This window comes from Maniola jurtina, chromosome Z (genome assembly GCF_905333055.1).
Source record: "Maniola jurtina chromosome Z, ilManJurt1.1, whole genome shotgun sequence".
Lineage (NCBI taxonomy): Eukaryota > Metazoa > Arthropoda > Insecta > Lepidoptera > Nymphalidae > Maniola > Maniola jurtina.
Window position 1 is genome coordinate 7516335 of NC_060058.1, and position 27309 is coordinate 7543643.

The window sequence follows — 27309 nt, forward strand, 5'->3', positions numbered from 1 at the left end:
TCTTCCGATTCCCTCTTTCTCATAGTTCAATATGGCGACAAATCGACACGACCGGAGAGAGATCAGGCGCGCGGAAGCAATGGATTTAGGTACATTTAGCTCGAGGTATGGACGAGAAAAGCCAACTCCACAAATCCAGTAGTTAAGACCGGGTCATTGTCTTGTTGTATCTGAACAAAATACGAATCTCGGAGTGCAAGTGGAATAATCCAGGTATCAATACCCAACTTTTTGATAGTTAATCGATAACACTAATAATTATTTAAGATATTCTTCTTCACTATTATTATATATTAATCACGTCCCTGGACAGAACGTAATCATCTGAAGCGTTGTCTGCTGGCAGGCAGCCTGGTGCTTTCAAAAACAAGGCAAGCCTTCGCCCACAACAGAGTTGGTTTCGTCAATCTGGAGCAATGAGTTGGTTACATCAATCTAGACCAATGAGTTGGTCGTTTCAATATAATGATTCAAGAATTCATTCACTATTAAAAATACGTAGATTCCCTTTAAAAAATATATATTATAATTTATTTCTCTCCTTTTCAGAGAGCCAAAACGGCTCAATTAGCCCGCAAATAGCCGAGAGCTCAACATCTCGGGAAAGCCTTGCGAGTGCAGTTCGAGCGCGAGTCCTACGCCGCCTCGAGCGACCCGTGTCCCTGTCTGACTCACCACCTCTCTCTGCCTTCATCAACACCATGTGCTCCAAGGCATATTCGACCAACTATATCACTTATAGTAATGAGATCGTGCAGAAGAACCTCTCCTCGAATGATGTGAAACCAGTAGTAGAGTCAAGAAGCAGTGGTGACATCGAGACGTTATTACAGGACGGAGGCCCGCGGCGAGCAGCGAGCCTCGCAGACTTCCTCTTCAAGAGGAAGAAAACGAGACTTAATACCACGTCCGTAAACATTATTGAAAATCCAATGAATGCGTTGTAAACGTACTGAATATTTTCTGAATACGAATGATATTTTGGGACTTTATAAATACTTTTCACCCCAACCAAATCTATGTGCTATGCACTAAGTATATGGATTATGTCATAGTATGTGCCCGGTTTTGTAATTTTTATAGAATTTGTTGATTAATATATTAAAGACCTGTTTCACAATCTCTTGATAAACTTTATCAAACGGATAAATTTGAAATTTTGACAAAAACTGTCATAACGTCATATTTATTCGTTAGATTAAGTTTATCTGGAGATCGTGAAACAGGTGAATAATATAAAATGAGAAATTGACTGACTGACATAATATCAACGTATCTACCGATGAGTCTAGAACTTGAGACTTTGCATGGGAATGCTCTCTACAACGTAGACTCCCTTTAAAAAAGGATTTTCAGAAATGCCACCCAAGATTAATGGGTCAGCTCTCAGATACTAAGGAATTAGAAGTCGCAAAAATGTTAGGATTACTAAAAGCAGGTACGTCCAAATTTGATGAGTGTTTGTTGTGCCGTTACGATGCTACATCTACATTTATTAGATAGGTCAGAATATCGTAATATGGGATACTCTTCATAAGATGTCCATCCCGGATACGAATTGGACTTGACAACCGATTTGAAAACTTTCCGTCAAGACTGATTTTAAAATTACTTTTTAAGGTTATATTGATTACATTAAATGTTGGTCATTGAGTGAATTTTAAAACATCTACAAGTGCGACTCAAACTCACTCACCGTGGATTCCGTACTTATAAATATATTATTATAAATAACTGTTTGGTTAGAACACATCATTTTTATTTGAGACCGCAAAACTAAGTTGTTTGTACCTAAAGGATTATTACTGATTTTCGAAAACTGTGTTTTAAGGTTGGGCAAGCATTATTTTAAAACTTTTCCTCAAGTTGATAGCCTTATGTCAAGTTTTATTTTTATTTTTTATTGCTTAATTTATTCTTAAAATTAATATATATCTTAATACAACAATCATACAATGACCATTCCGGTGTATCATAAACCTGGTCAGGTTTATCCGTACACTGGGTTATATAAATGAGAAGGTGTGACAAACGGACAAAGCTTGTCACGTAAAACGATTTCACCATTACGAAACCCAATAAGGTGGTTGGCCTACAAATGGTATAAGGTCGATTCGATTTGATTGACTGATGAAAAGTTCAAGTTTTCAAAAAAAGGCTCTTAGGCAGCATCTACACGGACGAAATAATCGCAACGATATACACGCCGTGTGACAAACATACGACAAACCTAAGTCAATTCGATACAAACTATCGACGCTATAGTAATTCCCAGTGGAGATTAGCCCATATAGTTTGTATGAATTTTTGCCACACGGCAAGCCTATCGTCGCGATTCTCTAGTCTGTGTAGATGCTGCCTAAGGGCCTTTGCACACCATATGAAGTCAACTCTTTAACCCATGCTTACCAACACCATCTCAACTTTCGATTAAGGCTTCAACGAATCGTTAGCTCATCGGCATTTACTTTAATTTTTAAGACTGTACGTGATACGATATTGTAAAATTCACATTTCATTGCTTTACATTGGGTCGTGATGGTGTTGAGTTGTTAAGGCGTGTGACGACTCTGATGAAGCAATTTTTTTATAGATGAATTTCAATACTAGGTAATAATAGTTTGATAAATGAGAAAAGTATTTAAATACAAGTTGTATCTAGGTACTTAAACTTTTGTAAGGTATAACTACCCAGGTCCTTACCTAGATAGTGCCCACTCGTATACTTTGCGTAACAAACCTACGAATTTATTGATATTTAAAATTTGGACACGCGGATTGTGTTTAGCATGGTTGTGATTATAATGCATTCGATGCGGGAACATGATTTTTGAGTAGAGATAGATGCCGCGTGCAATGTCAATTGATGTAGATTGTAGGTACTTATTACCACTTGTTGCTAAAGATTTAGACCACTTTTTAAAAATCGAAAATTATCGCTGCTTGTAGATAAATAGATAGGCCTAGGTATTGTTAAGCAAAATTTTCTGGGCAAACTGTCGTTTTTTCCTATATTTTTATTTTTAGAATTTTAACATAGAAGTCTAGATACGTATTTGTTGTGAAGTTAATAAGTAATTTTGGAATTTAACAATTGAAGATCCACTAAAGATTAGCTAATCTCTCCAAGTTAAACAGTTAACAGTTAAACAATAAACAATTGTAAACAGCGTACCTACTATGCAATGTATTGTACAGTAGGTAAACAAAATATCCATCTAAATGTTAATTAATAATTTTTATTTTATTTATAAATCTTTCAGAAATCTCTTACATAATTCCACCTGAATTTTGGTACGAGTAGGTATAAATACTTAAGTCTTTCCATTGGGCATACGACATAGGCTTCTATGATAAAATTTAAATTTAAATGATAGTACTTAGTAATAAAATATGAAACGAATATAAATTCGTTAAAATTCCCAAAGACATGGCTTATAGTAATTATGTTATTTAATATCAATTAATGTACTTAAATAGTTAACTATTTAATTTAAAAGCAACCAGATCTTTTCACGCTAAAATTGAAATATTTATTCGATAAGATGTGAGCTTATTTGAATAAGTAGAGTAGCAGCTTTTTGAATGTAAAGTATTATTAAGAAAATCGTTAAAAAAATAACCAAAACATTGGTTTTTCAAGCGCTCTTTGTCGAAGACCGATTTATGCCTATCACTTGTGACTTCTTATACCCATCTTATCGATTTTAGACGGTGAAAACTGGTATCCGATTTTACGCCGGTTTTTGGAGCGACTAATATCATTTTCCTTTATCATTTTGTAACCGTATAATTTTAAAAACGGGTGCCATTTGTATCGCTGAATTTTAATTCATTGTTGTTTTTATGATAGGTATTTACGTACCTACTATTTAACATTAAGTACCTATTAGTATATATATATAAATTATTATAATTTTCAAGCATTACTTTTACCAAACTCAAGCTCAACCAAAGGAACAATCTCAACATTAGTTAAGATAGGTTTGGCTATACTTTATAATTAAAATATTATTATTAGCGCGTAATTTAGAAAATATTTTTAAGTAAGTATATGTTAGGATATCGTTATTAAATATTAAGATCCTTTATATATTACTTATTATTATTAATTTTTACCTACTTGTAAAACAAGTACTTAACATACCTAAATACTATATTAGTTACATTTACAATTCCTGACGTCTATATTAAATCCGGCCGAAAATTAAAAGTGTAAATTGAGAGTCTTTCTTTATAAAACATAAATAATAATAGTATTGCTAACCATTATTACAGGATTGAAGAAAAATAAATTAATAGTCGCACCTATCGTACCTAGTAATATTAATATTATGATCAATTATTTTTATAGAAAGATACAATAGATTCATATATTATAGAGATCTGGCAAAACGAAACTGACATTGCACACTAAGTATATAATTTTCCAGAGAAACGAACCAACGAAACGGGTAGGGGTATTCGAACTTAAATTTTTGGCACATTGGAGCATAGTTAAAATATTTCTGATACAGGTATTTATATTTTGGTTCTGCACAGTCTCGCCTTTTTTTTTATGTCTTTGGAAAACGAAACTTCCTTAGTAGAGAGAAAACGAGCTTATAATAATTGTGTACTTTAACCCGAGTGCGGCAAGGCAAAAAGGAAGGGTTTTGATTTTAGCAGTCTATGTATGTATGTGTGTATGTTTGTATCCAGATTCTGTGTGTTCAACCGTAGCGCCTAAACTACTGGGCCGATTTCAGCGTTTATTAAGACGATCGCAGTCGGGTTTTAGTTTTCAACTTTATTGGTATTAGAGAGAGCATGGTGCATAGAAATTATGTTTCATCAGAGAAATATTAAAACATCAATTGCTATTTTATACCTTCCTAATATTTGATATTTTGGTTATTATCATTAACTCAAAGTAATCGTTAGTCTCATACAAATTTCTGTCGGAAAAGTCAATAATATGAAATTAGTTATGAGGTATTTTGGCGGGTCAAAACTTAGACAGACAATTAGTTTGAATATCTATCTGTATGGTGCACAGAAAATCATTTTCAAATCTAAATGAATTATTGTTTTGTGAAATTTCGAAATGAAACATTTTAATCTTGGCATCAAGAGAGCTTATATGTTGCAAACTCATGTTCGAATGTGACCTACTTAGTATTTACCTAATAGAATAATAATATTATATACCTACCTATTTAATGTTATTGTAATAATTTCATGAATGACGTGTAAATTATTTTAGGTACTTAATAAATAATGATAACTTCTTATTCGAAGATTTTTTAAATAAACATACGTACCTACTAACTTAGTTATCAAACTGTTATTGAATGAATATTTGTATTAGACCAAGAGTTCTAAAATTCTAAAAACCTTGTGTATTATAAAAGGTCAAGTAGTTGAAGATTTACCTATTTTTCGATGTTCTATACATATTTATTATCATATTAATATTAATTATAAATAAAAAATGTGCCAATCCCACTTTTTTGCGGGCCTTTTAACAGTATTAGTCTGCTCTACACTACTAATTATTATTTTGTAGAATAGACAAAGAATTTAAAAAATATCAATTATTTATTGATCTATTTTCCACGACATATCCTAGGTTCATATTCCATTACAGCATTACTCGTTATATTTAAATAAATTTAATATTTACCTAAGTACCTATATTAATATTATGTTTAGTTTATTGAAGCTGCGCGCACATAAGATCCCAACTACCTAATATTTTGTCAGTAAGGTAGGTACACATCCTCACAGTAGGTATAGTATTTACTACAAGCTAACTACAAGATAAAGATTTTCTTTCAGTAAGGTTTTTATGAACTACCCAATCCATTTGTTTACCTCGAATAACGGACTAAATACCCATAACCCAAAATACTTGAAAGCTTAAGGTGCTTACCTACTCACATAGAAAAAATTATGTAAAAAAAACTTATCTTTGTACTTTGTTCCTATTTAAAAACAAAATCTACCTTACTAGTGTGTAAAGGAAAATATAATATTCACGTTTCTAATTATTATCCAAGTCATTTAGATACTTACATCTAAAAAAAATAGTAGGTCCGTGTCACCGTAACATAATTTGTTCATCATTGTTTCATTAATTTTGAAATGGATGCTTACAAGATTTTTTTTAAATGATAAACGTACCTGCCTACCTTTGTCAATGAACTCCATTATTAATCTTAATAATTATTACGAGTTGAGTATGGCACGGTATACTTTTCATTTAAACGATCTTCTTTCTGAGAAGTGAAATCTAGCTACCAACGTCTGATTTATTTAGGTTATCAGAATTTTATTTAGTTCCTTGTTACAAACTGTTATAGGTGTAATTTATGTGCTTTAAACGCTTGTAGATTATTCCACGTGCTAGGAATTACATGACGTAAGACTGAAACAAAATAAATCGCGCGGGGTAGATGGCAATTACGTGACACGGCTCTTAGGCACATAGCACATGCCCCTCGCATTACGAACAAACGCCCTTTAATATAAAAAATATAGAAATACAATAAGCATCCGCCGCGTACTCATTCGATAGACGGCTTTAAATTTTAGTCTTCAGGTCCCGTCCAGTTGGTTTCACAAAAAAAGAATCTGCTGGTTGGCTGATTTGTCGATCTATTTAGTGGGGAATTGTGATGCTAAGGCAGCATTCCGCTATTAGTTTGACAATCACTTCGTTTTCTGCGTGATATGAAAGAGCTGAAATCAACGACTCCAAAGGGCGGGTAACAAGCTAGCGTATTCTTATTGAAGCATTCTTGTATCATCATACCCAGAGGTGTAAAGAGAAGTGAACAGTAGCTGCCCAGTACATACGTAGTCTGTTCCGCTCCGCGCATGCGTGTCGCATACAAGCGTAGGAATATATTACCTACTATGAGCTTTGCTCTTTTTGGAATTTTAAATCTTTGCCTGAATACGACTGTACCTATTACAAATGGAAAATAGAAGTCGCCTTAACACCTGGCGCATTGTGTGTGTTGTAGGCTTTATGAAATAAGGCTGACATAAGCCTCATCAAATCATTATTGAGCTTGTAACAGCTCATAGAAAATCTTATTATGTAGGTACTTGAATAAAATGTTATCTCACCTAAATTATTGTTATTTCTGTGTGACCAATGTAATATTTAGGTGTAATATAGTCTATTGTTGTTTAGTAGGTATAACAGGCCTAAGTATTTTTTAATTTGACGCATTAATATTAAAATAGTGACAAAATATTAAACCAAAAAAACGCTTATTACTATTAGGTAGCCTCGTTACTCGTAGTTCATATACCAGAATTCTTTAAAAGCACAAATACCTAATATCACTTTAAACTTGGTTTAAAGAGATTATTTTCAGACTGGTTTTTTTTTTCAATTTTACAAAAAAAAAATACGTAATAACGTATCATAATATGTTTACGTAGCGTAACTACGTACTTTTCATTCAATAGACATAAAAATTCTATGTTCTTTGTGGTTCAGTAGGTACTTATTTAGATTAAGGAACATATTTTTATGGTACTTATTTGTTTTAATCAAGTTTTCAGGGAGCAATAAATGCGCAAAAAGCTGATAAAATAATACGACAGACAGTATACAGTTCTCATCCCTCTATTGCTTTGTGATACTATAATATATACTTACCTAGGTACCTACGCGTTGTTGTATTATGTATTCTTCCAATGTGTTATATTAGATTACTGTTTTGTTTCCGTTCGTCTAATTTCATAACGCATGCATGTAATTTCGTAATGCATGCATTACGAAATTAAACGTTTACACTTGCACGTTCATAATCAATTGCACGTGTAAACGTCTAATTTCGTAATGCATGCGGCACGAAATTAGACGTTTACCCGTGCAATTGACAATGAAATTAATATCGTGAAACTAATTTCATGCCACTCATTTCGTAAGGTGAATTCCGCTTAAGGGTAAGCCCGCAATGCGTCTGATCCCGCGATAATATACTATGAATTCTTCGATTATTATTTTGAGAGTGTATGAAATTGTACTCGTATAAAGTCACATGCACTCGCGACAAAAAATACGTAAATGGCTTCATACAACTTCCATTCAAAACTGAAATCTATGGTAAGTCGTGCCGTAAAATTTCGCAGTGTAGGCTTATCCAATAAAAAATGTTATATGTACCTACCTAGTCGGGCAAATACCTACTTCTACAGAAAAATAATTATTTACTCACTTCACATTTTTTAAGTATTTCGATGATGAAATTTTTTTTGCTATGGAATACGTACTTACCTAGGTAGATACTTAACAAAAGTAAAGACTTTCGTTTAAGATTTATAGCCAAAAAGATTTAACTATACCAAAACTATACTATCAGTCTCAGACCAAACAACTGCATGGTAGGGAATTTATTGTGTACTTTTTCTAATTCGAGCCTATTGTACATTACGTTATCTCTTCCTTTTTAAATAGTGTCTAAATGTTTATATTAAATAAATGGTGTTACGTGTAAAGTTTTTTTTTTCTCTACCTACCTAATTAACTCCCGACCTAAAAAGAGTGGTGTTATAAGTTTGACGTGTGTATATGTGTATCTGTTTGTGGCATCGTAGCTCCTAAACTAATGAACCGATTTTAATTTAGTTTTTTTGTTTGTAAGGTGGCTTGATCGAGAGTGTCCTTTTATCCGTTACTATCTTGACATAACTTAGGTAAATAGGCTGACGAAAGAAGCGCTTCGCCGTAGCAATCTATATTCTATACTTATAATGGAAATTACTCACGATAGGTAGTTTTTAAATGCTTCAAGTGTAAATTAAAAATTTATAACACCCCCGACAAGTGAAGGTTACAGTAACTAGAAAAGAGCTGATAACTTTCAAACGGCTGAACCGATTTTCTTGAATTATATAGCTCACAGTCTCGATTAAGCCACCTTTCAAGGAAAAAAACTAAATATAAAATCGGTTCATTAGTTTAGGAGCTACGATGCCACAGACAGATACACAGATACACACGTCAAACTTATAACACCCCTCTTTTTGGGTCGGGAGTTAAAAACAGCCGACCGTTACGGCACCGGGCGTGGTACGGCAAAATAAAGTGAAACAGCTCTCGCGCGAGTGAAGTCTAGAGTTACTGGCGTCACTCAGGTATAATCAGTTCTACTGGTGAAAGAATTTTTCAAAACTGGTTCAGTAGTTCCAGAGATTACTTCCTACAAATAAACTTACAAACACAGTCTTTATAATAGGTTTGGTAGGTAGGTATACTATATTGGAGATTGCAGTTTTATTTTTACCTAAGTATCGATATTATTGTCTTTTCTATTATTAATTGCTTTTGGAGTTAGAATAGCTAATTTCACAAAATATACGTGACGCAAAACTTCTCTAAGGCATCCTAAAAATCACTGCTACTTTAACAATGTTACCCGTGTCTACTGTAGTTCGTGGTCTATGAGTAGAAGGTATTTATTAATATCTGTGCCAAAATCCATAGTAATCTGTGAGATTATTATTCTGTTACTGTGATTCAGCCATCGTGCAGCCATCTGTCTGCCATTAACGTTTTTTCCGGTCGCTGGAATATTGAGAATAGCATTTAAAAAAACGGTGAGATTAAAGGAGAACTCGTTTTTAGAGAAGAGAGCAGAATTATATTTATTACAAAGTTAAAGTAATTATCGTGAAAATGGAGTTTACAATACCAGTAAATGATATTCTAACTGAAAAAATTACTAAGATTAATTATACTTTAATTCCGCCTGGATTTCATGGGGACGTGAGAAGTGTACGGTATGTAATTTTGCATTTAATATAATTTATAACTGATTGAACTGGAAATAGTGCTGCATATTACAGGTACACTTTGTACCACCTGGGTATGCGTTTCAAAGAAGATTGGGTACCCACCTACTGTCAGATCACTATTTCTATCTTGCTTCGCATTTCCCTATATTTAAGTTAAGCTAAAAAGGGTAGGTACATAATGCAATAAAGTCACATAAACCACTGTTTTCGTACAATATCTAAATCAATAGTGTAAAATAGCAGTTTAAAATGGCTGCCGGTTTTTGAGTAAGTATTACAATAAGTTTGCATTAATTTGTTAAATATAACTTAAACTAGCCGTCTAGTGTACATGTGACGCCAAATTTCTTGAATGTTATGAAGTTCTTGTTTATGCTAGTACAATAAACACAAAGCCCCTTACCCCACCCCTCAACAAATATGCAGAACAATCACAGGTGCAGGTATGGCAACCAATTCACAAAAGCATAAAGTTCCATTCCACAAACAATGTTTGACAAAATTATGAATCATTTTTCAACGATGCAAAATAAGGTTTACTAATTTTCATTTAGACATATTATGTAATGCAACACAACAAAATTATTTCATAGCACATCTTCATTTTTATTTTAATTTTAACCTTAGAATAGTTATACCTAAATTAATTAATGAGTGTCAAATAAAAATTGTAAACTGCACATTGTTAATGCGAATTAGGTACCCACGATACAGGATTACCTAGTGTGGGTACCACCAGAAACAGAAAATTTGTACGAGACTGTAAATAAACATTTTTCATTTTCATTTAATCATTTTTATAACACTTCTGGTTCTATGAAATATAATTCATGTGAGAAAACATATTGTCATTTCAAAAAATATCATTTTTTGACAATTTTAAAATCTATCTTAAATTTCATCAAAATTTAATTTTTTTGTGTCAATTGAAGAGACCTAATAAAACATTATTAAACACGTGGTGGTTTTAAAAATTTCCGAGTGTCCCCATATAAATAAAAACTTGAAAGTTGTAATAAATCTTAATATAATAAAATGTAAAGGTGACTGACTGACCAAAACGCTAAGCTCAAATTACTGGAGAAGTCGGGCTGAAATTTGGCATGCAGATAGCTATTATTGGCGTCACTCAGAAAAGCAGGTATTATTTAAATATTTTTATCGAATTATTGGAATGTCCTCTCCAAAACCAACACAAAAAAAACACAAGTTTAATGTGTAAGGTTATCCGAGAGTTTTAATCTAAACAAACTAATGCCAAAATAAATAATTTAATTAGAGCGTGATTGCTATCACAACATCTAATTATTCAGTTCACAATCCAAATACCGAAAATATGCGATATCGCTCCGAATCTCAGAAGGAGACTGAACTAAAACCTTCAAAACACCCGTATTTATGCAAGTTCAATCTTGTTGGCCTCCTAGCAACAGATTGTATGACATCGAATGAGCGAAATATCGATTTTATCAAACTACCTGCATTAGATAAATTAATAATTTTATATTATTTTTGACAACTCAAATCAATTTTTAAAAATAACCTTACACTATTATCATATAGCAACTGCTAATTCAACACCTAAAGGGATTAATTATAGGTGTTCAATAAAATACTGAATATATAATAGATTTTTTACTAAGTCTAATACATTAATTTATCTTTCATTTCAAATTCTTAAAGTAATAATACAGATTTTCACAAATATTAAAAATACTTAAATATAAAAATTAATTAATTATTTAATTCTTAAAGTTTGGTCCATTAGAAATTATTTCCATTAAAAATAGTATTCACTTAAGGCAAGCCCAAGTATTTTGTGTGACAAATAAAACAACACAACACCTGCAATACAAATGTGGGTGTGGCAAATAATTTCAAATGGTCTATAACCTCTTATAATAATAAACATTGTGTGTACAGGATCGTGCAGGAACAGCTCACAAAGATGATTGATTGTCTGGGCGAACAGTCAGCACTATCCCAGGGCTTAAACAGAGTTATCACCACAGCAGAGAGACTACGAAATTCACAAGACCATCTCTTGTACCTGTTAAAAGATGGCAATGCTAAAGGGTATGTATGTTAATTATTTAAATATGTACATATTATGTAAAATTAAGAGATCCAGTCTGGATGTTGAATATACGTACAACAGCATGGCATGTTCATGCATATCAATGGAGTATATGCGTATTATTTTCATTCTAAACTTGATTTAGGAAAATGACATTATTTTCAAATCTAAGAAGACTAACTGTAGGTGGGAACAAATTATTGTTAACAGACAGAAGCGACAGATAAGTATACATAATTGTTTGAGATGTGGCTTGCGAACTCATCGGGACATTTTCGGCTTACAAAAAATCCAGCGAGCCAGAATTCTATTAGACGTCCGCACATGAAGTTACATCTGCTAAATACGTCCGACAGCTCAGTGTTCATTTTATTATCCAGATATCTTTAAGTCGTCGGTCAGCCGCGTCCGTCAGCCGCGTCTGATAGTAATTTGGTTCCTCCTTTAGACGAGAAAGTTTTGAGAAAAAGACGAGAAAATTAGCAAGGAATACACTTATTGTTAAAGTTTCGTCCAATATATAGTATGTCTGAGTGTCTTCGTCTTCTCTCTCTCTCTTAAACGTTTCCGTCTGTTGTGCGTGCGTTGCCCCTCCCCGCCGGAGTTCACTCCAGCCATCCAAGCTCGCTCCAGAAGCTGAGTAGACCGCCCAGGTTGCCGAGGGCTTCATGAAGTGAGGTTGGGGATCCCAAATGGCGTTCTCGATGTGTTCTGCCACGCTCGTACACTCCAGGAGCACGTGCGTCGATGATGTCTGAGTGTCATAGCAATTTAAAAATAAACTATAAGTGTTGTTAGGTTGAAAAGTACAATTTTATTGAAAACTATTACAAATATTATGAAAAAAAAAACTGGTTAACCTCCTGAGCATGAAAAGCGTAAGTCGAAAAAAAAAATTGTGTACTTCCTCGATTAATATCTTTAAAATCATCATAAGATTCCTACATAGCTTTGAGAAAAAACTATCGTATAATAATGACCGCCCACGCTTTAGCGACTAGCATGGCTATGGGCGCTGCCTTATGAGTGTACTCTGAGTTCTGACTCGCAATCGACCAATTTTGTTATTTCATCTTGTATTATTATAATTGGTCTGCTAAATATTAAAATATTAATTTATAAAACTGGCTTGACTTTCGCCTTTTTCTAAGAATAAATACCGTTTTGGCATAATATAAACTTTCTAACAAAAAGAGCTAAACTAAGGAATTTCAATAGTTTCAAGCATTTTAATGTTTATAATTTTGATTGTTATAATGAAGAACATTCAGTATAAAGGTAATAATTAATAAATCCAAAGGTAATAAAAAGGGCATAATTGATCCGTTTTTCCAAAAGTGGGGGACATGAACCAAAATAGTTTTAAATTAAGGTCAATATTGTATGTAACCTTTCATTCAAAATTTTGAATCAAAATCGATTGGGGAAAAGGGTATAAAATAATTGTTTTTCTTTCATTGTACAAAAATCATTTAAATTTTTTCGTTATTCCCATGACCAAAAACAACGCGGCCTATGTCAGTGTAGGTCAGAGCTGTATTTGAATACATACTGTTATTTTCACTTGTGTCGCCGCCGCGGGTATGGTTTCCATATTAAAGTGCACGTTTACTTTTCGAAACATTAGTAGTTGTCTACTTTGATGTCAGTCAGTTTTTTTTTACTTTGATATCTTAGACACGCAACTTCGTCCGCGTAGATTTAGATTTTTGGAAATCCCGTGTGAACTCTTTGATTTTCCAGGACAAAAATTAGCCTATGTGCGACACCGGAATGCCAGATATGTCTGCACCAAATTTTGTTAAATGTATCTAATGGAATGGTAAAAAGCTAGCAGCCTGACAGCATACTTTTGCATTTATTTATAGTCTTATTTAGTATGGATTTAATAATGTATATCAATGTTCATGATATTGAGATTGAGCACAGGCGAAGTGGCAAGCAACTGGTAGTACATAATGATGTTTCAGAAGCTACATTGTTAGATAACTTAACACAGGCCGCGCCGATATCCGCAATGCGGCTAATCAACGCAATAGAATGCATATTTAGTTCAAAAGTTGGAATTTCGGCAGCTATTTTATAACAAGTCGCAACCTTAGGCTGTTATAAAGTAATTGTATACATTTCAGTTTAGCTATTACATACATTTAAGTGCTAAGCAATAATCATTTTGTTTTTGTGTAGCAATATGAAAAACGATGCGTCGCTGCCGTTGACGTTTCTCAAAATTAGTTTTCTCCGTGACATGACGTACAGACAGATACCTACGTCATATTCATAACATATTATTATTGTTCACAATAAAATATAACTCTTGTTGCTTCATGCTGTCTATTAAATATTTTTTATTACTCAAAAAAGTATGAGGTACAAATCTTTTATTTACTTATTTTTCCAAGCAAATGCGACATATTTTACGAGCTCGTGTTTTTATTAAGTTTTTTGCTTAAGCGAATTTAGAAACCCTACAGCGAACTTCGGCCAGAATACTTGCCTTTGGACACGTGGCCTAACAAATAATACTAAAACATCTAAGTCATAGGTACATACATAATGGTGCGCTTAAATGGGCAATTTTTTAAGCAATTATTGCTCGGAAACACGTATGTATCAATCTGGAGCAATTATTTCGCATAACATTGCTGAAATTTTCAGGCATTGCAGTGTATTGCAGTAAATTCTAAGTGCTTCTATAAATAATGTATATATTATTTATGGAAGCACTATACCCTAAATTGATTAATGGACGGAATGATACGCAACAATAGTAAACCTTAATGGTTTTTTTTGTTGTGTTAAAAGCAGATTGTAAAACATTCAACATTTGATAATTAATTTAAAAAAAAAAAATTCGTTTTCACACATTAATCTATACTAATATTATAAAGGCAAAAGTGTGTCTGTCTGCTACCTTTTCACGGCCCATGCGCTTAATTGATTTTGACGGTACAGAAAAAGCTTTCATTACGGGGGTACAAATAGGCTTAGAGAAATACTTCTGTCCAGGAAAATCAAGAGCGAAGGATTTTTGAAAACCAAAATCTATCTAGTGGAGATATATTTTAATTATTTACTAAAGAATGGGCATCATATTCTGTTACCATAAAATACCAAGCCTGCTTGTACTACTCAGAATTAAATTAATTAATGCTAATGGCATGCCTATATATTAAACTGGCAATTAAAACAATTTTAATATACTGATACGGATTTTTCGATTAATAGGTACCTATTAAAAAAATTGTTATACCCCGACGACATTGTTTTTTAATACTCATACTAAATTTATATGGGACTAAGCGGAACTAAGCCTATCGTCCCACATACTAGATGTTCCGTGAGCTGTGAAGTAGACACGAATTTTTTACGCCGTCTTCAGCCTGCGTAACGAAATCATACCTAATATTAATCAAATGTTCTTATAGATTCGAATACATCGCGCAATTTCTATGTTTTTATTTAGTAAGAACTTAAAAATAAAACTTTCAAAACTTTCGTCTGATGACGTCATTACTAGGGATGAATCAGACAATATAAGCACAGCCTTGAAATATACAGTCAAATTACGAATGTACTTGTACAGAGCAACGATTGGTGGGTTGCGGAGCGCGGGCGGCGTGGCCCGCTGCACGCAGATTCGCGTAGTCTGCGTTATTAATATGTTAAGCTTACAAAGAACTGTTAAGTTAAAAAATCTACTAATCCGAACCCAAAAGTCTGATTAATTAATTGCATAGGATTGTGTTTAATAAGCATTACAGGGTATACAAAGCCAATTAAGATAAATCGTTGATGGGGGCCCTATACCTACTAGTCTGATTAAAGCCATTGCCAAACTTAAACTAAGTAGGCATAAGTTTAAATATTTTGTAGAAACGCAAAGAATAATTTACCAGACTGAATAGAGTGTAACTACAAAATATTATGTGATAATATTATTTACCTACCTACCTACCTGATTGTAAGTAAATATTTGGTTTGTTCAAAGAAACATAATTTTCGTTATAATTATATGAAGTTATATTTAGTAAATAATTCAGAATATAATTGATTTTCTAAGTAGATTGTTTGGGTGCAGAACTCAAAAAAAATGTCCTTGTTCAATATAATTTTTTAACCTATGAGTATGTACATGATATTATGTTAATAAAAATAATATGAGAATAATAATAACGAAAATTATTTTAATCCCAATTTTGTGACAACCCTTGCATATTTGCGTAAGAACACGTATATACCTACACGGGCGGCGGCATCGCTCGACTTCAAAGGCGTCGAACAACTGATAGTATCGTTAAACTGTGATATAAGGTTGTGCAAGTCTGCCTAAGCAGTAAGCATATTATTATGGCTTTAATTGGAAATCATACCTAATACGTCAATGTCAACATCTCGGAGCCAAGGCTGTTTATTAAACAGCATACCTATATTTAGTAAAGTAATGACGTCATTTTACTTAAGTACTCTTTCTTAAAACCCAATCTCAATATTTTATAGGTGTAACTAGGGTGTAAGAATTTGTTTTGAAATAACGACAATAGACTAGACTTATAAAAACGGTTTTCCTTTTTCCATACACAAAAGTTTCAAGTTTCACAACATTGTTTTCGATTTTCGATCAAAAATAGCGTCGTAACTTTTGATAAGGTGAAACCTTGAGTCACTAGTCACATTACACTAATTGGCAAATAACATGCAGGTCACGCCACGTCTTTCACTACCCCATAGTTAAATAGAAATCGGGGAACCCTCCTAGAGGTTAGACGCTTTCGTAACTATTCAGCCTCTTTTTTTTTTTGTATTGTGTTAATATTGTGCCTATTTCTGTAATAGGTGTTTTTTTTTCGTTTTATGCATAATCTTCTGTAATTTAATAAATATAACTATGTATAATTCTTACTGATTGTATTGTGATACTACATTTTCTCACGTTTAGGTATATACATACTTAAGAGGGCTATCTCCGTCACTCGTTTCATACAATCGTTGTTCCAATTTCATTTGAATATTAAGCAACCAAAGTCCATGAAATTTTGCAGACATATTCTAGAAACTAATATCTATGTCTGTGGTTTTCCAGATTTCTGTTAAAATATTGGGTTTCAATATTACGCGGTCTTAAAAATTTTCATACAAATCATTGAGCCCCTGTAATTTTAAAACTACATATTTTAGAAAAATCTAAAACACCACAGACACAGATATTAGTTTCTAGAATATGTCTGCAAAATTTCATGGACTTTGGTTGCTTAATATTCAAATGAAATTGGAACTACGATTGTATGAAACGAGTGACGGAGAGAGCCCTGTTAATATAATAAATGCAAATGTACATCTATCTGGTTGTCACTTTTTTACGGCTCAACCGGTGAAGCGATATTAGCAAAAAGAGTGAGATAAGCTTGATAAGCTGAAGCCACTTGGACGAAGTTACTGGCGTATAACTATAATATAACAACATTAACGAGGTGTTACATAACCTAATAATATGCTTTGTATCTATTACAGGGGTAAAGGCGAATTGATTGGTTTGCTGAAAGTAGGCTGGAAACATCTCTTTCTATTTGACGAGAAGGCCAAAGTGCGTGAAGTAGAACCGCTCTGCATCCTCGACTTCTTTGTGCTGCCGGATCGACAGAGACACGGCTACGGAAGGATTCTGTTCGACCATATGTTGAACGTATGTTAAATATTATTTTTCTTCTATTAAATACTAGCGACTCGCCTGCTTGATTGGATCGAATCGAACTGAAGTGGATCTTGGTTGGGAACCTACATAGGCAAGGGTGATTAGACCAACTAAAGAAAAGTCGGAAAAGTTTAGCTAACTGTACAGTTAGCTAAAAACAGCAGTCGATGGAAGGACATCATTTATTTACCACAACACTCGCCAAGTAGGTTATCACGATCCTCAGTCATACTCTCAATATTTCGGATTCTAACCCCAATGGCTATATGCTAATAAATCTATAAGTCACTCGATCACTCACTTAGGATATGTCTTTTTTACTAATAAATTGTAAGCAACTGGAATGTCAATGTTACAGGACCAGCAGGTGACGCCTGACTCACTTGCAATTGATGGTCCCTCGCCGAAGATGGAACACTTTCTCCGCAAGACGTATGGCGTAGAGCATTTAATACGCCAAAGTAATAATTTCGCCATTTCGGATAAATTCTTCGATACAACAGTTGACAAGTATGTATAAAAAGCCATGACGTATTCATTGCTATACTTATTTTATGTGATTATGTTGTATGTAGCTGACCGGAATCCTGACAATCGCAATATAGAGTGAGAGCAAGCGAGCGTAATTTCACTGAGTCTCACAATTTACGCTGATCGCAATCGGCTGAATCTCTGGCTCAACGTTTCTAAAGTGCCGCTAAAGTGTGGAATGCCCTTTAGCTTCCGTCTTTCCTGCCACCTATAGCATAAATACAGTAGAACGCCGATTATCCGAATTAATTGGGACCGGGATTGATTCGGATAATCGAAAATTCGGATAATCGGACATAGACTGGTAATAAAGAAAAACGAACTGTCACACATAGAATAAACTTTATTAAATTTAACAAACTCAATTCTACAATATGTAAGTAGTGCACTAGAGATAGAGAGAGGGACAACAAAACAAAACAAAACAAAAATAACATTACTTACTTACAGTGCTTGGTTTTAATTTTTTTATATTACGCTTAGGACCGATTCGGATAATTAGCGATTCGGTTAATCGGCGTTCGGATAATCGGCGTTCTACTGTACCTTCAGGCAAGAGTGACTAGATAACTCCTTTTTTATCGCTGGGAAACAGAAGTATTTCAGATTGACCACATTGTTTCCGGGGAGCTATGTGGGCCTTACTGTCAGATCCAGAATACTTACTGCAACCCAGCAGAACCGTGGTCACCTAGCTTCATCACTGAGCCACATCACTTTCCTACAGGATGCCCCCGCCTTTTATATTTTTAATCGACTTCAAAAAGGAGGAGGTTCTCAATTCGTCAAATTTTTTTTATGTCTCCTTCGCGGCACGAAGTAGTGCGCATATTGGCCCCTCCATTCCTTCTGGCTTTGCGGCGTATCAGTCGATCGCTGGCGTCCAACTCTTTTCCGCTCAGCTGCCTTTTACGTGCGAGCACTTGGTCGCAGAACCACACCATTGCCGCCCAATAAGTCTCGCATTGGCTCATTGAGCGTATAACGCTTGGCAGCAAAAGATCCCCACCCTAGGTGAATGACAATGCTTGCCTCTGCGACTCCCAGGCTAGGTATTCCGTCTGTGTGCTTCGCATTCGAGGCAGGTCGGGGTCACTTCACGTCTTGCAATCTAGTGCAGGTACTTACCGAGGCACCCGTGTCTTGTACCTGTAAATGCACTAGTCGATACGTTAGGGTTAGCCAGCCCTCGAGGTAGGGCTGTATTGCCTCGATATTTTTGAGAACATTATTATTTGTTTAGTTGTTTAATTTGGATTGAATTGGAAAAAGATTTCGCTTTATTTTCAGACCTTTACGTCGTCGGCCACAGCGGTCTATGTTTTAAAAGTGGTTATTAATTTCTCGTAACTAAAACGTTAATTTGTCGTTATTCATCTTGCAGAATAAGTATTCGCTTGTAATCTTTCGTATTTCACCATCATTACTTAGAACATTTCCTAAGAAATGTTGATAAAAGTACTATTTCCGATTCATGCTTTTTAAATTATACTTAACAACTACAAATAGACTAGATGTAAACTGTAACTGTGTAACTAAAAAAAGTGTAATTGATGTATGTAATATATTCATGGCATCATTATAATACACGAATATAATATATAAATAATGTTGACACACCATTTTTATTCAGTTTAGTTATTATAGGATCACTTAATTGTAAGTCGCTCGTTATACAACATAGGTTATGCTTTAGTCAATTCTGTTTATCGTATTCATGACTGATGGTTGCATAACAAAACAAATTAACTATCCTGAATTTTCAGACGGTGTGCAACTAATCCGTCAATCACAGAACTGACTTTGGCAAAATTGACAGCATAATCTATCTTATAAGGGACGCCTTAAAAGTTCATGTAAAATGTTCATTTTGTATGACAACTAATTACTTAATTTGCTTGGTGGTGGCAGTAAGTCGGGGCGTAGCACTCCAGTGGTGGCACAACCAGTTGGCCGCTTTGCCGCCCGCCATCCTCAGTCTTCGATTAGCAGTGTAAGTAGCATCCAGTTTATTTTAGAATTTTAGCTATAGTGAGTGGTACTCATAATTTCAAAAAAAGTTGTAAGGTTTTGCGGGACACTGGGCAGAAAGAGGTGTACTGTCCTGACTAATTTCGAACTCCTATCACAAGCTAGTAGTATTAAGAGTCAGACTCACACACGATGGGTTCCGTACCATAGTACAAGAAAGAACACAATTTTTTTTAGTTCTAATGGTGGCCATTTTTAAATTTTTGTTATTTATTGTTATAGCGGCACTAAATAAAAACCGGCCAAGTGCGAGTCAGACTCGCACATTGAGGGTACCATACTTTGGTATTTTTCCAACATTTTGCACGATAAATCAAAAACTATTATACATAAAAATCTGTTTTAGAATGTACAGGTAAAGCCCTTTCATATGATACCCCACTTGGTATAGTTATCTAACTTTGAAAATTGAAACACGTTTTAATTTTTTTTTAATGATGTAACCACAAATTCGCGGTTTTTAGATTTATTCCTGTATTTGTGCTATAAGACCTACCTACCTGCCAAATTTCATGATTCTAGGTCAACAGGAAGTACCCTATAGGTTTCTTCAGGGACAGACAGACAATGAAGTGATCCTTAATAAGGGTTCCGACTTCTGTTTTTCCTTTTGAGGTACGAAACCCTAAAAATGCACATTCTGTGAAGATTTCAACTCTCTACCAAAGGTATCACGAATATCCTCGCAGACGTAGTCGCGGGCATCATTTATTCAAGTAATATAATTTAATAAAGTCTCATCCCATTTTTATTTATAGGTAATTCACGGCAATCCAGAGAATGGCTATGGGTATGTAAAGTTATTTTTGTGAGCTCGTTTTCTTTGCTTGGGCGTACGTTTCTTCTTTGATTGAAGATGAGAGGATTCAAAACATCAATTTCACTTCGTATCTTTTTCTTTTTTCCACTAACGAAAATACTTAAATGGAACCAATAACTCTGATCTGCAAAAAATTCTCCTTTCTTCTTATTAAAATGCATGATTCATTCACAGGAAAAGTCGATATTCTTTCTAAAAAAATAAAATAAAATATGCTATTAGCTAGCTTCTTGTGCACAATATTTTACTAATTCACTGTTTTCTGTCTTTGCATATTTTCCATTGAGTTTTGCAGCAAGCTTTATGCTTTGCAAGCATTGCTTCTGTTTTATTGCATTTTCACTCTATAATTGCACTATGCTTTAATTACATCATTGAATATATTCATTTTATACATTCGTCAAGATTTCAAGGAAAAATGTAAGTGCATAATTTTTTTTCTGCTTTATTCAATATTATTTTAATATAAGTGGCTTTCATGAGTGCTCGTGTTTATTTGGAGTCTCCAATTTCTCATTACTTTGTACCTAAACAGAATAGAAATTTCTTTAAAACTTTTTGAATGTTTTTTTACATATATATTGAATTTTATTTGCTTTAGATATAACTGTTGTTATCATCATAGGTAAAAAATTATTGCAAAACAAATCACAATATCCAGTATAAAACAGAAACAAGCACAAAAGTACTGAGCGCTACGATGTCACAGTCAGGCGCATGCTTCGGTGTAAAAAGTACGTTAGGCAATACATTTCCTATTCTACAAGTTCAAATCGCTTGTAAGTAAACTCAAAAAATAAATACAAGGAACGAACTTTCAGCAAATTAAAAAAATCATATAAATAAATATATACGTGACAGCAAAAATAGAACAAAGCTATGGAATCAGCATATTTTAAACTTTATTTCCACGATCCTTTAATTTTAAGGAAGAATTTCGTTGCAGACCAGGTAATTGGACATATCCAGAGGAACGCCGTGAGCTGAAATAAGTGCGAACTGGATTCCTAGCCAACAGACTGAGCCAGACCCAGATCGGTTAAGAACATGCAGTCATATTCATATAATAAGAACGACTACCTTCTTCACGACAATGTAGAAAACAACTTGTTATTACTTTGTTATCTAAAATCACTAATATGTAACTAAGCAAAACAAACAATCCAAAAATCTAAACCTTTTCTGGTATTTTACTCGAAATCCAAAATAGAACACATTTTATTCAGATAAAAGTTAACCCTTGACTGCAATCTCCCCTGGTGGTAAGTGATGATGCAGTTCAAGATGGAAGCGAGCTAACCTGGAATGGGTATGTCTAGAAGTTTTTTTAACTTTGAATCAATCAATTTTTAAATTTGAATGAGAATCAATTTATTTGTTCTTAATGACGTCTTATAAGCGAAAGTAGAAAATATTTTAACTTTTTTCCAGACAAATAGTTTAGAAAAAACGAAAATGCGTTCTTAATTACAGCACCAGCATGTTCCATAGAAGAGCATGTTTCGAACTTCGAGTAAAATATCCATAAAAGGTTTAGATTTTTGATAGTTTCGCTTAATTATCCAGCTATAATTAATCTTACTTACATAGCTATATTTATGAATGGTCAAAAGTTAGGTATGATTTTATATAAAAAGGCTATAACAAGTTGCTTTCCACATTTTCCATGAAGTAGGTGGTCGTTCTTAATTATATGCACACGACTGATATAAAAAAGTTAATAAGTAATCGGGAGTGTGAATTGATGTTTTGAACGTACGTTGAAGTGTGTGAACTGCAACAATTCAGTGCTGAACTCACATTAATTCGACAATTATTATATCTAAAGCCTACGTCCACTAGGTCGCTGAATCGAATCTCGTGCCATTAGCAAAGAAAAGCCAGTGCGTAGCCGCCGCGTCTGTTTGCTGGCGCGAAGTAGGCGTGGTAGATGCTTTTGACGATTCAAACGTACTTGTTAAAGTCTTATTGAATAAAAATATTTGATTCATTGATCTAGTGGACGACGTACCTTATACCTTTTATACAATATTGTATATTAAAATTTATCGCATGCCTTGCAGCACGCACTGTGCTATTTCAATTTTTTTAGAAAAGCACTTAATGGAAGTAATTGTCACACAATACAGCTAATTCTGTTGTACACAATCTCATAACTTGAAGTTTTCAGTTATTATTATTTATTAATGTATTTTATTGACATCAACATAAGAGTTTTTTTTTTTTTTTAAATAAACTTATATCTAAATTTAGAATTAAAAAAAAGATTGAATTAAAAACTAAAATTATTGAAATTAAATCTAAAACGTCATCAGACCACCGCAGCGAGGAATTGTACCTCATAACTAAATTAGATACTTAATATAACTAATATCTTACTCCTAACTAAACTTGACTATTAAAATTGACTTATACTAAATATATAGCAAACAGTAAAAATGTATGCTATGCCACTTGGAAAATTATTAAAAATGAGACAAAAAGTGACAATATCAGTAAATAACAATAAAATTACTAATGCTAAAGATATAGCTAATATTTTTAATGATTTCTGGATGAATTTGACAAATAATTAGAACACAAGCTACTAAATCCAAAATAAACAGTAACATAAACTAAAATAAAACAGGAACTAGTCTATTTCTTACGGATACAGATTGATATTATGGGGAAACTCTAGTGAAGCTAATAGGGCGTTTATAGCACAAAAGAGGTGTGTAAGGGCTATGACAGGAGCCTTCTACTTGGACTCCTGTCGACCATTATTTCAACAATTACACATTCTCTCACTCAGTCTGTAAGATGGCGTTAGTAGCATCCAAAAAACAAGCTAATGTGAGAGTGACACCCCCCTGGCCATAAAGCTGGCTGACCCTTTGTAATGATCTCGTTCACTCTGTCTGCAGAAAAGAATAGCTCTAAATTACCTGTCAATTTATTTTAATTAAGAGATTGTTTACAACAAAGCTGTCAAACTTGGGTGCGAGTAGTCATTTCCAATTTCGTGAAATAAAATTATTCGTAAATTAAAAAATAATATGGCGTGTGATCAATTTTACTAATAAAACTAGATCTGCATTATATCCCACACACAATGCACACATTTTGTTTATTTACAATTGCATATTTTATGTTTGCTTCTCAAATTTTTAAGTTATTTTTGTTGCGTTGCTTTCAGCTACCTCCGGAATAGGTTGACCACAGCAGAACTGTTGAGACATTCATATTATAGATAAGTTTATTTTTATCTTCAATGTTTTAAGGTAAAATATGGCTATTACATAAAAAATAGTATTGTTTATTTAAAGATAACTATCGCGTCATATTAATTGTACGTTATTGTTATTTGATTATATTTTTTATGGAATAGCTGGCTTGGTTTACCTAAAACGGCACAATTTTTTAATTACTTTGTTTTAGAATTTAGTTTTGGCTTACGCTGACTATTATCAACTGTATTTTCGTTACTGTGTGAATTCTGTCTCCTACGCACGCAGATTGCAAGGGCATTCGTCGCGAAACGCGGTGTAATTGTTGAACTTGAGTTGTTTTCTCGACTATCGAACTACCTACTTACCTAGTACCTATGTGGCTCGCCAAGAACGCGCTAGCCCGTTTTTTGTACTGCTTGCAGGGCGTCGGGAGATTTTAGGTACGCAGATGACGCAAGTACCAATAGTGGGCCAGGCCTGACCAAATTTGGTTATTATTAAATTAAATGTTACTTATTAAAGGAAAAAATTAAAGGAGCTTAACTTTAAAATGAATGAATTATACAAAACTTTTATATCAAAAATATTTTTAAACCAAATGCTATAAACGTCGAATCTTTTTATTTTTGTATTAACTTATTTTTATTAAGAGTAACAAACATACACACAAACTTTCGTCTGCATAATATTAGTGTGATAAGACTTTTATTATTTATTGCCAGTTTATTTAAAAAATCTTTTTTACCTTTAATAATAACTAGCCGCTGCCCGCGACTTCGTTCGCGTGGATGATGTAGGTTTTTTAAAATTCCCGTGGGAACTCTTTGATTTTTCGGGATAAAAAGTAGCCTATGTGCTAATCCAGGGTATAATCTATCTCCATTCCAAATTTCAGCCCAATCCGTCCAGCAGTTTTTACGTGAAGGAGTAACAAACACACACACACACACACACACATACAAACTTTCTCCTTTATAATATTAGTGTGATAATATTGCAAACTTGTCAGAACTTTCCAGGGTGAGTTAAGTTCCCTAAAAGCCTCATTGATGGCGCTGTTCATGGCCTTTGAAGAACGTAGGGATATTAGTAATAAAAACCAGTAAAGTGCGAGTACGATTTCCCTCAGCTTTCTCTGGTACAAAACAGACCTCTAGATTAAAGAAAAAATTGACAAAAATTGAATTCCTTTCTCTTAATTCTTTAATTTGTATTGTTCATTGTTCACTAACCTCCAGGAATACTTATACTAGAATTCATAGTCAAGATAGCGGCTACTTTAGAGGACGATTCAGACGACGTGTGTTATATTCAACCTTTATGCAATGCATTAAGGTTGTTTATGACACATGACGACTGAATGGTTCTCTTAAGAAGCCCCTATCTTGACTATGAATTCCGGTGTAAATTCCACAAAACATACCGCAGTTATGCTAAACTAAAAAATGGCATCGATATTCCCGTTAATACACCAATGTTATTGTCTATTATATTGTGCTTGACAACACAGCTGTTGCTTAGACAGCTTGTTTCATCCATATACACTCTATGATTTATTCCTACCTCCTTGCAAGGGCTTGAATAGCGCCATCTATGAGGCTTAGAAACTTACCCTGGAAAGTTCCTCGTGGCACAGCTTTTTGTATCTTTGGTGCATGTTTATAAATGTAGTCTTTGTCTCCAAAATCTGTTGAGATAAGTCACTTATATTATTTCTTTTAATTTCTAAATGTAAAAAAGACAATAATATAATTAGTATCATAATAATTTATAATAATAGTAGGTATTTTTTTTGTAGATGTTTAATTTCGGCTGATTCTCTTATAATTGGAAAATCACCAAATAGACACCTGATAGTATTATTATGAATATAATAAAAACACATCCGCTATGAAGAGAAGCTTCTTAGCGGATGTTTTGGATGGAAACTTATATAGCTAAAAATTAATGAACCCAGTGACCATTGGCTGCTTAGTGTATATTGTTGCCCATATGAGTGAGCGAGACAGAGTACACCTTCGCTTCTGTCTGGGTCCCACGAAACGTCACGCCACGAAAACAGGGATTAGCGAACTATCAGAGTGTCGCCCCCATCACATTCACTAAATTTATATAAATAAATGCACGAGCGCCTATGCAATTCCGAAAAGCATTTTGTAGTTTCTAGTTAAATTAATTAATAGTAATATGACAAATTTTACTAATATTTATTATATGTATTGCGCTGTGCATATATAATATAATATATAATGTACTGTATATACTAATAATGTCTCCAAAACTGGGACCAATATTGAAAGAGGAATAGGATTGTGACGGCACTGGTGACCCGCTAGTATGGTTGAGGAGATATCAAGAATTAGATTTCAGCTGTCACACAGACATCACAACACAGCGCAGTCTAGAATTGGCATGGCACAAGTTTTTGGAGTGTAATTCAATGTTGTTAGACTTGAGTAACTAGGCAGACTAGGCAGACTCAGTGTTTATATACTATTAAAATCGGTTGTCTTGCGATGCGTTGAAATTTGTCATAGGCAGATTGTGCTTAGCGGATGATTCTTTACCTTTGATCCTTTTAAAGGACAACATCAGGTGCGGCGAGCCCCGAGGCGCACGTCGACGCCGCGCCAGTGGTTGATGCAATTGATCACCCAGAAACTAAAACTGGCATTATTAATCAACCGCCTCTTAATGATTCCGAGAATGATACCAAACCAGACAAAGAGGAGTTGGCTGATCTCCAAAAGAGCCCTGAAAGGCCTTCGTCTCTCAAAGTAGAACCGGTTTCTGAGACTCCTGCTCCGGCTATGTCGCCCGCCGGGTCGACATCGTCTCGTCGCGACTCACAACTCACAGACCGCGGCTACTTCGACGTCAAATTCTACCACAACAAGCTATGGTAAACAACTAGCTAACCACGTCTGTGGTTACTCGCCACTAAAGCTAGCCGATGGACGTCCGTAACTTTGAGGCTACCTATCTTTACGTCTTAATTATAATGTAATGCTCAACCCAAATGCTGCGTTGCTTTGAGTATTTTGTGTAAAAGAAACGTACGGTTACGAATGAATAATTCTATTAAAGTTGATTTGTTATTGTGCAAAACAAATACGTTCAAGGCTGAAATAAAAAAAATAACTCACCA

The 27309-nt window shown here is 34.0% G+C and overlaps 2 protein-coding genes across 5 annotated transcripts in view; both read left to right on the forward strand.

The window, feature by feature from the left end:
• LOC123880070 (adenylate cyclase type 6) overlaps window positions 1-5283 on the forward strand; it is a 155854-nt gene extending 150571 nt beyond the window's left edge. For both annotated transcript variants that reach the window (XM_045927963.1, XM_045927964.1), the window contains exon 30: window positions 550-5283. In XM_045927963.1, coding sequence (XP_045783919.1) covers window positions 550-947 — 398 coding nt within the window. In that variant the 3' untranslated portion in view covers window positions 948-5283. The remainder of the gene's footprint in view (window positions 1-549) is intronic.
• A 4244-nt stretch (window positions 5284-9527) lies between these two features.
• Window positions 9528-27309, forward strand: LOC123880086 (alpha-tubulin N-acetyltransferase 1-like). Of its 3 annotated transcripts, none has more exons than XM_045927993.1 (7): window positions 9528-9783; window positions 11722-11874; window positions 17387-17558; window positions 17926-18077; window positions 20010-20091; window positions 20888-20920; window positions 26750-27309. In XM_045927993.1, exons 1-7 carry the CDS (start codon window positions 9680-9682, stop codon window positions 27065-27067), a joined length of 1014 nt encoding a protein of 337 aa, XP_045783949.1. In that variant the 5' UTR covers window positions 9528-9679; the 3' UTR covers window positions 27068-27309. The 3 variants fall into 3 exon arrangements, with proteins under 3 accessions (XP_045783949.1, XP_045783950.1, XP_045783951.1); XM_045927994.1 differs by lacking the exon at window positions 26750-27309 and adding an exon at window positions 24128-24769 and having other exon boundaries at window positions 20888-20919; XM_045927995.1 differs by lacking the exon at window positions 26750-27309 and adding an exon at window positions 21896-23164 and having other exon boundaries at window positions 20888-20919.